Source organism: Buteo buteo, chromosome 21 (genome assembly GCF_964188355.1).
Source record: "Buteo buteo chromosome 21, bButBut1.hap1.1, whole genome shotgun sequence".
Lineage (NCBI taxonomy): Eukaryota > Metazoa > Chordata > Aves > Accipitriformes > Accipitridae > Buteo > Buteo buteo.
In genome coordinates this window covers 468,600-481,446 of record NC_134191.1, presented here as the reverse complement: position 1 = coordinate 481,446, position 12,847 = coordinate 468,600, and the positions used below count along the sequence as shown (strand labels likewise).

The following is a 12,847-nucleotide window of genomic DNA, read 5'->3' as shown; positions in this document are numbered from 1 at the left end:
TTTAGTATTTTTTTTCATTAACCTATTAGAAATCTGCATATAAAAAACTATCTTCCTTCTTCCTGACATGGTAAAATACAAAATAAAGACTTCTAGCATACTATGCAACATCACTCTGGCTCAGCAGAAACCACAATCAAGGCAAAATGCCCAGTCTGCATAAAGGATTAAGTTTACCAGTAAAATTGCAACCTAAAAACTGCACAGTGATGAAATGGAAAATTTCCAAGTAGGCTTGGTGTTTCATTTCTCAATACCGCTGGCATGAACATCATCACCATGTCCGCTATAAGTCTAACTGATATAGAATAGCCCCATGCCCCAGAAAAAATATTTCTTTTAGTCTTAACACTATGTTTTCTCCAATAACAAGCTGGAAAGGCAAACAGCTGTGGTTGAAATACCTTTCATTTCCTTTAAACAAAATTTCACTTGTCAGCTTTCAGTTTTATTGGGTATCTATGTATCAAATCGATTTTAAAGTGTCAACAAAGAGCCCATATTGACATACTGAGTTGCTGTGTGTTAATCACAGTATTTGAAAACATGAGCTGTCTTGGCCACTGCAATTGCAAGGCAGGATGCATCTGCCTGAACCTAAACTCTGTAGATCAAGATTTAAGATTTTGTTCCTACCTTGCAATGAGCTTAAAGTGTGCAATAAGCACATGACATGATGGGTTACTACAGCTTAGCTGACATAGGCTAATTTGTTAACTCAATAATATATCTGAGGTCTTACATTCATTAAAATGGCTTGGATACATTTAATTTGATAGCTCTCCTCTCAGCTCAAAAGTGAAAGATAATCTCAGAACATGCTGCTTGATTTCTAAAGGAGCTTCATGTCCACAGTGATTTACAGTTGTACTTCCTCTGGAAAGCAGTATGGTTTTTTTCTTTCTTTCTGTTTGTTTGCTTCTGAATGCTCTTCTGCCATGAAAGCAGACTAAAGTCACAGTATAACTGAAAATTTGAAGCTATATTTGGAACTTGCAGAACTTCTACAAAAATCTTAAAACCAGAAAAGCCAATCAAACTCACTGATAGCAGCACATAAAATTCAGCAAGCCCATCTATCAGATTTGCATAATATGATCTATGAAGTGAACTCTTAAATTACATCATTAGAACTAATAATGTCACAACAGACAGGGTGTGGAGGAAAGCAGATTCCCCACAAGCCATAAATAAGATGTGAATACATTCTAGAGAAGGCTCCTTTATTACAGAACACAAAACCAAGATGTGAACGTAAACTATGAAGAGGGCCACTGATTACATGGACAAATTCAGACAAAAGAAAGTGTTGTTCTTGCAGGTTTCAGAGCAAGTATTGAATAAAATAAGTATTCCATTTCTGTGTGCGCTCTGGGTTCGTGATGTACAAGAGGCTGCGGAAGTCAGTGGCTGGCACACAACAATCCTTATTTATTCCTTTCTTTACAGAACAAAATAATAATTTGAGCGACTTCATTGATTGATCAATCCAAAAGTCACAAGCTCTGATAATCTTTGCTCATGGTGATCCTATCCAGAAGCTTACAAAATTACATCATACCAGACCACTGTATGTGGGCAGAGAGCCGTATAATGATCAAATGCTCTCAAGGTGTGTTCAAGCTCAACTCACTAACAGAAAGCAGGAAATTCTGTCCCTTCCCACAGACTACAGAGGCAGGTAGCTATCACAAAAACTAGCATTTGTGTTTGAATATTTTCAGGTTATATTTGTCTTCTCCATCAATCTTCCCCAAATTAGCGTCCCCTCCCTTTCCAAATAAATACTGGTCTACGGGTATAGTGTATGTGATCTTAAATCCAAACTGATGCATTATTGATGGTAAAGAAATGGCTAAATTGATGTTGTCTTTGGAATCGAGTTCTTCATAAAGCAGGAAGCATTTGCTTTTGCATTTCTCTTTAATTTATTTGATTAAAAATCTTTAATACTATGGACTGCTGAGGAAAATACCGCCTTCAACATTTTTTCCTTGGTTTGTCTCTCACATTACATCCATTGCCAGTACTGACTTTTGGTGTTGCTTTATGCGTTTGGACACTTTACGAACGTGTTCTTTCTACATCTGTCCTTTTAGATAATGCTGCTCTTCCAGAAGCTCTCTTATCTAGTGTTAGCCTTGAGAGTACCTCTACCTTCACTCTTACAGTCAAGTCTCATGGGAAATGATACCTTGAACCTACTGTATCATGTCCTCTTTGAGAGGCTTCATCCTCGGCTTAGTTTTGTTCCTTCTGGAAGCTTGATCTGCACGCTGCTTCCCCTCTGAACTTCTGCACTTCTTCTGTCGATTTGCTAAACCCCAGTTCTAAATACAAGAGTGTATCCTCAGCTGGACAACCAGCCTCCAGGAAGCAGAGCCACCATGAACGCCCCAAGTGCTTCTGCTGCCTTGCTCTGAACCCCATCCCCACTGGCCCAAGCCCTTCTCCAACAGGCATCCTCTTCTGCTTCCTGACACTCCAGCCACATGCTCCAGCCACTCTACCTGGGATCAATTTCAGTTCTTTTCTCCAACTGTCAACCCCCCACTGTGAAAGTGTGCTTATTAGGGCTTTTCTTCTCTGGAACTTCCCCTTCCCCTGCTGCCCTCTCATTGTTTTAAGACTGTTGTGGTGTTTTGTAAAATTTCATTTTCATGTGGGTTATGATAATATCTCTTAAGATGTTTCACAGTACAGGGAAATCTGACTAGCAATTAAATTGTTCAGGATATAACCCGAGTTCTGTAAAAAAATGAACCTCTGTTTGCCCTGGTTATTTTAACAGCTATCTTCTCTGGGTTAATGGTAACAATGAAGCTTCCAATTGATAATATCCTGCTAATTTAATAGCTTGGTTAATGTGAGGAAGCTGCAGCATCCTGAATAGCAATGACAAATCATCCTGAACAATAAGTCACTGTCCTAGGTCGATAACTTCTTGGTGGCCTTGGTGAAAGCAGAATGTCAAAGCAGTATTAAAAAACAAGAAAACCACAAGAAAACAAACAACTTGGAAAAACTCAAACACCCACTATTCTGTTTTACAAAAAAAGAAACCCCCACAACTGAAAATTGTTTTCAACAACAAATACATAATTCTTCCTTGCAGATGACCTACAAAAAAGTTTTTAAGATATGTAGCACTGTGCTATTTTTTCCATTGACAGCTTATAAAGGAACACACATACAATGTCCTTTCCGCTACAAAACTTCTTCCCTTTAACCCATATTTCCTTAAACTGTAGGAATATGAATAGCAGAAAATCTGATCTTTCCTGGCTTTGTTGGAGAGGTATTGAAGACCCAGATACTTGCAGCTAAACTGATGACACAAGAAAGTTGAATTTTTAAAACCCAAAGTATTCGTCATTGAAATTGAATACGTACCACAAAAAAAAGCTGAAAACAGACTGACTATTTTCTCCTTTTAAATAGATCAGGCATCACTTATCTTTTGTACTAGTTCTCCAGGCACCTTAGCCTAGCTTTGATAATGCCTCATATAAAAACATAAACCCCCTTCCTTGTAAGCTGCAAAAAAGCAAAAACCATGCAAGCCAAGATGTTCTTTCTGCTCTCAGCTCACCTTTAAATTCTGTCAGTGGCTCTACATGCTGGTCTGGCCGCTTAGCAGAGCTGCACAAAAGAAAAAGGCTCCCCAAATAAAAAGAAAATAGTTTGAATGCTTTTAGTATTTTCACTTTTCTTTGTCCCAACAATGCAGCTCTGTCCTCTGGGAATGAGCGTATGCAGGCCAAACACAGTATGTCATTCTCCTGTTTTCATCCCTACGGAGCACCATTGACTTGCAGCCACTCCCCCAGCTCTCGGGGTACGCACGGCAGCCAAGGCAGGGAGCCCCGCAGCCCAGACTGACCTGCTGTAACCTCGGAGGAAGGTCCCCCCTCGGATCCCAAAGCGAAGCAGAACCTGCTTCCAACACAGCCTACGTAAGGCAGAAAGGTCACTAGGCACAGCACCACGCCGTGAGCAGGAGATAAAATCCGTGCTAATGCTACCAGCAATCCCAGGATTGATGAAGTTGCCTCTAGACTGAGGGAAGGGAACCACTATGGGATTCACCACTGTTTTCTTAATGAAGCACCCGATTTTAAAGTCAACCAAAACGTTTCTAGTGAAACTAGGATCTGCAGGCAGACTTTCAAAAAAGTGCAATTCTTTCCTGAAGAGCAGAGATTTTCCTAGAACTGCCTTACTGTCCTAATAAAACACAATCATTAAATGCTAAAGAGATTCTAAACATTATTAAAAGTTGATCTCAGCCGTGTTTCCTCTGCTGTTCACATTCCTTGCTGTTCACTAAATCTGTACATGGCACCTTCTGACAAATTCTCCACGTTCTGTGCTGTTTGGAACAAATTCCAGAATACTTTGTGGAGGACTAGCATGAGGAAGCCTGACCTCAGAGCTCCCTGCAAGAAATCACCATAACTGGAGAAGCTCTAACCACAAGCCCAAAAGACACAGACTTCTGGTATTAGAAATCTTTCCTAATCACTAAACCACTGAAACCGCAGATTCTTTGCATTCACGGGGAATCTTCCAACACAAAATCTTTACCCAACAGCAAGAACAGATCAAATACTTAAAGAGCACCTCAGCAGCGCAGTTTTCCTTATTTTAATATTGAGCCCAAGCTGGGCCACAAACATCGCTTACTACAGAGCAACCGCAGAGAAAAAAAAATCTAACCCGGTCTCATGAGAAGACAGACAGAAGATACTTGATTTCACCCCTTCGGCATCGCAATTAGGCAGTAGCTTGCAGACTGATTTTTAAAAAGCAAACTCCAGCAGGAGCAGCTAACAAAAGTGCTGAGCCTGGGCATTCACTGGTGACCCAGGTCCCTGCCTAGCAAACCAGCTGCATTCACAACCCTAATACCACTGACATCCGAGAAAGGAGAAAGCCACAAGACGTACGGTTTCGGAGGCAGGCAGCGAGCCCTCCATGCTGGGTGCGCAGCAAGAGAAGCATGCAGTCTAACCCCAGCACCCCTCCGCCGGCTGAACATGCTGTACCGCAGAGTTACGTTAGTGGAGACCAGCTCCAGCCCTGTCAGGCTGAATTCTGCCCTGACAAAGCAGGACCTTGTAATATGAAGCAGTAGTACCCCGAGTGTCTTGGCAGAAGCCCCGAATGCATGTTTGAGAAAGCAACTGCAGCTCTGAACAAGCGAGGCATGAATGCACTGCAGAAGAGTTACTGAGTCTGCTAAAAATACTTCATTGCTGACCCTGTCAGGAACACATCTGAAGTGAGACTCTTGTTTTCTGGAGAATAATAAAACCAAAAAGCAAAATACATCTGCTGGCAATGGTATTGGAAGTTTATTTTAAAAACGAAACATAATAGTCTCGAACAGAAACATACCTTACATTTTCTTCCAACAGGAAGACTGTTGGGTTGAATGACATGCTTTATACCTCTTCCAGAGCTCCACGCAAGATGTAACCTCAAAATCTCTTCCTCTGTAACCTGCCACAGGAGGTTGGCTCAGACTCCTATTAAAAGTTAAGGAGCTAACTGCAGACAAATTCAAAACCTGCCCTGCTGAAGATGGCACAGAAGCCTTGTGCATTGCACAGTCCCAGGAGAGACAAACGAAAAAAACTGTCACCTGGCTGGTGCCCCCTGCACAGCTTTAGGGTGCCCTATTACAGTTATCCTAACTGTAGAAGGAGCTGTTGGACTGGAAACAGGGCTAAAAGACAAGATGCATCTGGTCTGTCCCTCCCTGGTGGGACAGACAGTGAGGTGGTTCTGGGAAGCAGGTGCGGAGCCTTCCCCCCACCCTCCTCTGCCAAGTATAAATCCACAAGGCACAATGGGCAGAACAGATCCCAAGCAAGATCTGGGGTACGAACGAGCCCTCTGGGGAAAACACATCAAGATGAGGCTTTTATTTTTTGCCTTGAGTAAGCATAGCAAGCATATGCTGTATGTTTTGGGAAACTGTTGGGTGGTGAGACAGTTCGTTCTTCTGGGGAAGGAGAAGTGAGAGAAGTTCCTTCATAAATTACTGCTCTGCAGTCAGACAACTGCATTTGCCATCTATTCATAATAGATCTATCCTTAAAAAGAACATTATTTTTAACAGAAAAGTTAATTTACTCACCAGGCATGGTTTCACATGGATTATGTTCTGTTAATTGCTAATCAGCCTGGTTGTCCATACCATACTCATTCAAGGAAAGCAGAGGTGGATACTAAGTCTAAGAGACACCACGCTGTGTATTTCCCTCACAGTTTTTCAGGTCACACACACAGATGATCTACATCAGTATATTCTCTGGATTTGTAATAACTATCTATTTAGTAATAGTCTGACAAGCTTATGACAACCCTGTTTCAGGAGAAGTCTGCTCTGTTACAGGCTGTCCTAAGGGTGGCCCACCAGGATTCAGCCTCCAATACCAATCTGCCAACTATTCCCACCCGATTTTAGCTTTTGCTGAGCAGCCCTACTCAATAGCTGCATGAGTAAAAGCCTTGTTTGAAGACAGGAAACTGAAAAAAGTGCAAGAACTGCAGAAATATTTAGAAAAACTAGCAACAACAAAAGACGGGCTTAAAAACAACAAGTTCTCTTCCTTCTGCTCCCCTCAATGTCAAAACACAAGCTTGGCTTTCTGACTTAACTGCTATCTCACTTGGGTTTAGAGTTTTGGGAAATAAATGCATTTTAAGTTTAGCCAGTGAGCACACCTTTTTGTTCTTATAGTAGTCCCTGCCAACTGATCAGTAACTATGATCAGTTTTTAAAGGGAACCTTGTCCCATCTTCTTGCTCAGCAAGTGTACAGGTAGTTTTAGGACTGGCATGCTTTAAATCAATACTGAGAGTGTGAACCTTTGCAGAAGCCACCATAGTGGACTATTTGTTGATAATCCTACAATGCACCAGAATTATAATGTTATTCCTTTTGCTCACACTGGTTTAAGCTTTTATACTGCTGAATATTTGGAAGGAGAGTCCATTCTTGTGCCCACCTCTTTTTTTTATTTTTTTAAATTAAAATTTAAAAAATTCAGATGTCTCAGTCTGTGTTAACTTAAAGCATGTTCTAAGAAAAAAAAGTAACAATTAATTAAGGAAGCTTTGGTGTGACTCAGGTTGGTACATTTCTAGAGTTTACTGTAATAATGCATTGATCCCAATACACATTAATTCATTCTTACTCTCAATTTACCATAGAGGCTCTGCCTAGCAGGTAGTACTGATGACTCCTCAGATGGATGACATGGTCCCACCTGGGTCACAATGAGCCCACACAGGTACAGTCACCTCTCCAAACTGCTGGTAAGCAGCATTTACAGCTGCACAGAGTTGTGCCAGGCCACCACCAGCCTGACTGGGACACCAGTCGCTGCCCACCAGCACTGCGTGCTTCTGAAGCTCCACTTGAGCCCATGGCTGCTCCATATGCACACAAACACTCTCAGCACATGCTGCCCCAAAAGGTTTTGTTCTGTTCATGGCACTGCCATACAGCCACACATACAAACCTTGAACTGGTGCTGAAGTAAAATTTGTTGCTATGGGCATGAGCTCATAGAGAAATTCTTTAACTTCCATTACTTTCAATCGATAGCTTAGAAACCAAATGGCAAAGGCAGCATCTTCCTCAGCCAACAGAGGCAGCATCTGTCCATGCCGTCCCCAGCTCCGTACCACCATCTTGTACACAGCTGCTTCCGGAGTCACCCACTGACCTTTTGGTAAAATCACCCCAGATAACTAAACAGTTACAGCAGAGTATTTTTCATTAACCCAGCTTACTTGGACTAAAGTTTGGCAGTTAAAATAGGACAGCTGATAGCAAATTCCATCATCTCTGTTTTCCAGCTGTGTAACCTTCAGCATCCATCTCATGAAAGGGAGCCATGTACAAACAAAGCAGGAATGTATTGATAAGCAGGGCTCAGAGTCCTGCCTTCTCACTGTACCAACTCTAACTGCTTAAAGACTCTCCCCATTCAAAAACCTGGCCTCAAAGTAGGCAATAAAACTTTCTGAAAGCACCTAGTTGTTTTCTGCTTCTTGACTGGAGTTTTTCCACACACTTTTAATGAAACTGTCATTGATTAGCTGAAGACAGCTCAGCTTTGTTGTAAGACAACAAAGAGTATACACAGAAGATCACACACAAACCTCACCCAGGAGACAGTCAAAAGTAGTGCACGAAAATACCCTCTCAGAAGCAACTCTGCTGAATAATTGCAGAAGAGTGTCTCATGTTGTTAAAAATAGAACTAATTTCTGCATTGGCAGATGGAGTTTCAGTCAAAATATCCACTGAACCACTTGAATAATTAAGTGTTGCTCCTCCATGGCATTACAAAGTATCTAATGCAATTTACTGCCCTTTCTATAAAATGTGATATAAATACTGTTTGCTAATTTTTCAGCAATGAAATTAATAGAAATAAGGGTTATAGTACTGTGCAGCAAACCTTTAACTGAAATACTACCATGGCTGCCAAGACATCAGCAACATTCTCTACACACAAGCTATTTAACCTTTCAGGTAATTACCTCCTGAAACAGAGCAGTCATTTAATCTAGAAATCAGGTTTACTCAGAAGGAAGCAGAAGAAACTCTAGACTGGTAATCCTCAGTAACCTGAAACGTGGCTAGACAGAGTGACAGATAGTAGCTGATGCACAGTGAGATATTTTTTTTAAAAGCATATGTACAGTTTTAAAAGAGCTACATGTAAAATGCAATCTTCACGGTAACATAGACCTGCATATTGCACAAACTGCTTGTATTTCATGGAATCAAGTCAAGTTTTTCTTTTTGAATCTTCTTAGCATTTCATCTCTTTTTAGAGAAACTTCAGAAAACTGCCTTTTTTCACATAACTAACTGGAACATACATGAGTACTGAACAGTTATTTACTTCTTACTTTACTTATTACGAACTGAACAGTTCCTCCCCCTGGGGGAACAGCCATATAGTTACATACTTTTTCATTTGAAGTATTTGCTCCTACTCCCTTGCTATCTCAGTAACCATTTCCAGTCTGTGAGGACACAAAGGGCTCTGCATCTTCCTTACAACCTATATTACCATCAAAATTCTCTTCCTCACAGTCTCAGTCCAACAGGATTCCTGGGTTACAGCATTAAATCAAATGCAATTTTCAAAGAATGTTTAAGTCCTGAAAGGAGAGCAAATACCTTAAAAGCTTTGTCTGTGCTGAAGCTGTTCACTGTGAAATTATGAAGGATGCATAGAGGGACTTTAAACATTCAAAAAAACCCTGTGCAATTTTTTACTGCAAGGGTGATCAAACACTGCAGTGGGTTGCCCAGACTCCATCCCCGGAGTCAGCCAAAACCTGGGCCATGGTCCTGGGCAATCTGCTTTAGCTGCTCTGGCCTTGGGCATGGGGGTTGGACTAGACAATCTCCACAAGTCCCTTCCAACTTCAGTGATTCTGTGATTCTCCAACTTTTGGGATGCATTTTAAATTCTTCAGTATACATAATTTTGAATCCACTGCCAAATGCATCCAGCCACCAGATCATCATTTATCAATAATGAATTATACCGACCTCACAAAATTGATGTCTACAGAGCGTGATTAACTGTGAAGGAAACAGTCTTATGAAACCAAAGAAGCTCTACTGTAAGCGGACATCAGACTAGCAGACAGTACTAACCAGTTCCTTTTGGAACGTGTTTATGCCATTCAACTGTATGGCAATATTTCAGTGGTGAAGAACAGAGGTCATCTCATCTGTGCTGCTACCTTGGAGCCAGTAAATGACCACTCAGGTGGTAAATGCCAGTGTAATAGCTAAATGCTGCCTTCACACAGAGAAGGCACAGAGAATCTGCTACTCCAGCCATATATGGGAACTTGGCAGCATGGGACACTGCTCTGGGAGATATCCTGTGAGCAGAGGCCCCGAGGAAGTCACGGACACAGGATCAGGTCCTCACACTGACTGGTACGATTGAACCATCCAAAATCATAAAGTCTTCAGCATACATAGTATACATATATGACCTTCAACAAGTCTTAATACTTTAAGCACTTTTTCTCTCTAAACTTTGAAGTTAAATAATGTCAAATTTCTCTTTACCTTGCTAAAACCATTAATTATATACAGTTAACCGCCCCCCCCCCCCCCCCAAGCCCCAAACCCCAGAGATCACATTCCAGATGGTTGGATCAACAAAAACATCTTGAAACAAACACTGTCAATGAAACCTTATCATGAAGGGCCATGGCATGAGCAGGTAAGAGGATGATCCTTGAGAAGTGTCCAGGTGTACTAAAAATTGTCCATTAGGTAAAATGTGACAAGAATTCAGGGATAGTATCTAGAAACTACAGAACAGCCTGAACAATTGGGTTTAATGCACCACAGTCTGCAAAATGCAAGCATGCTAAATAAAGCATTGGTCCTGTAAACTGTTTTCTCTGTAAAGCTGTAAACTTTCACTAAACTGTAAAGTTTCACTAATTGTTCATCACATGCCAGATTGGTCAGAGTTTCTTGGCTTTTACACCTAAACTGTACGTGAGCGGATGAGCTGGCGCTTTGGTCTCTTTTCTCCCCAGTTTTTCCCTAGTCTTGCGTTCTCTATCCTACACAGGCAAGAGAGCCATGTTTTTCTTCTAAATCCAAGCAGCCAGGGCCTGCAGGAATGAGCCTTCAGCTGCAGGGCTGCCCTACCCCAGCTGGGAAAGCCAAGCTCCCCGACCCCTGCCAGGGTGCATGATCTCTTTGGTAATCCAACCCTGTACAGCTGTCAGAAAGAACCTGATCCCAGCTCCACAAGCATCAACATGGCAGCGCCAATTATACAAGCAACTCAGCAAACAATATGGACGCAGACGATTAACGTCAGCAAAAAAGGACTTGCAGACTAGTCTGTCCACAGTTACTAAATGCAAGAGCTTCTTTAGTTAAAAGCACTGAGCGCAGGATTAAAATTTATCCCTTCCATTACCCTATTTTCACCAAGATATACATTTAACACAGCTTACACAGAAGGTTAAAAAAAAAAATTGCAGCCCATGCCAGCTAACAACTCAAACATCAACCTGAGCAGCAGCAACACTCTACTCGGGAGAATGAGAGTACCATCTAATCCTGAAGAACTACTATGGAAACAACACAGTAGAATAAGGAATAAATTACTTTAAAGTTGAATTTTCATACCTAACTTCACATTTCAAAATGAATATAATCATTTCACTCACTTGCATGAAGCACTCTGACCAAGGCAAATTTGTGTGGGCTTCTACCTCCCCTACACATAATTATAGTGTGCAGTGCAGGCATAGACTAGCTAGACTTTGCCAGGAAGACAGTGCACAGCATCATACACTAAAGCATCTAAAAATACAGGCTTGTTTAGAAATTAAATGCCAGATTAGTAAATCTTCCCAAGCTATCACAGTGGAGTTCTCAGTTTTTCCCTAAATAGATTAAAGGCAGAAGACGACAAACATTACTAGATATGTCTGCTCTGTTGTGACCAGAGCAGTAGAAGAACCTGAAGTTCTTCCCCCTCAGTTTGCTAACGAGTCTAATTTTGAACCTTGTAATTTTAAAATCTCTCTCTAAACATTTCAGATAAGCTTTATTACTGACAAATAAGAAACTGATAGAACCGAAGGTTTGGGTTGGGGTTCCTGTCGCCCCATTTAACTGGAAGGTGAAATAGCTATGTAAATGGCACAAGGCTCTGTTAAATCATATCTGGAATATGTAACAAAATAGCACCAGAAAAGAAACCATACCTCAAAATACTGCTACGGGAGAGACAAGGCAGGAAGGGTGTTTGGGCTGGAGAAAATGAAGAAAAATAAATAACTACATCACTCCAAAACACAGTGGGAGGCTCATCTGCCTAGTTATCTACTCTGCAAGGCAGCTGAGCCCAACAGCTACAGAGAAAAACACCAAAACAGGGACAGAAGGGAAGGAGACTGCATGCCAAAGATACGAAAGCGTGCAATTGTGGTGGATAACTAAGAATTCTTATTTAGTCTCTCTTCCCCACTCATCCAGTGTTTTTTAGTGATAGAGGCATGAGGGAGGGAATATTTCCAGCTCAGCTGATGAGGAAATTACACTGCAATCAGTAGAGGATCTACACTGCAGAAGGACTGTGGCAGCAGTAACAGGGCCTGTTCCAAGAAATGGCTGTGAACAGCTACTTCACCAAGCGTGAAGTGTATTCTTCAGGCACAAATTCATGCAGACTGAGGTAATTTCTCAAGACAGCGAAGAGAACCAAACACCATAGAAAATTATTAGTAGCACGAACCTGTAACAGCAGGATTATTGGAGAAAGGCAATGCCAGGGCAGTGCCTGCAAATGGCTGTCCTCTGGTTTTTACATTCATACTATGAATCTACAATCCATTGAATCCATCCATTTGAACTCGTGATTGTTACCTACCCAAGGTGCATTTATTTTGCCAGACAAGAAGATTCTGAAAGGAAACAATTTCTAAGTTTAACAAGTGGGATAAACATCTGACTGATTTCCAGCAGCCCTCCCGTGACATCTGCATCAAGGTCCATTTTCTACATTTCTGAGCAGCAGTACAAAGTTCCATATTTCCTGAGGAAATGAGATTATCTATATACCTATAATCTAATGTTCAATGTTTCAGATACACAAAAGACAATCTCCTATACAGACAATCACTTAGTATCATTTACCATTTTTAGGGAGCCACCATTTTGTACTCTTGCTGGGTTTGGATAGTCTAATACTAAAAATACTTGGAGACCATATTTTTGCATATGCATCAGTAAAGTGCAGTGCATCCTGAATTTTAT

At 41.2% G+C, this 12,847-nt stretch overlaps 1 protein-coding gene across 9 annotated transcripts in view; it reads right to left on the bottom strand.

Moving 5' to 3' along the window:
- The window catches only part of TMCC1 (transmembrane and coiled-coil domain family 1), a 185,925-nt gene that overhangs the window by 38,734 nt on the left and 134,344 nt on the right, over positions 1–12,847 (bottom strand). The window contains exon 1 of one of the 9 annotated variants that reach the window (XM_075053014.1): positions 11,797–11,818. The exons of 7 other annotated variants lie outside the window; for them this stretch is intronic. Coding sequence is in view for 1 of the 2 variants with exons in the window: in XM_075053011.1 (XP_074909112.1) it covers positions 4,950–4,979 (30 nt within the window). In the remaining variant the exon portion in view is untranslated. Of the gene's footprint in view, positions 1–4,949; positions 5,081–11,796; positions 11,819–12,847 lie in introns of those variants that run through there. One more of the 9 variants, XM_075053011.1, reaches the window with a different exon arrangement.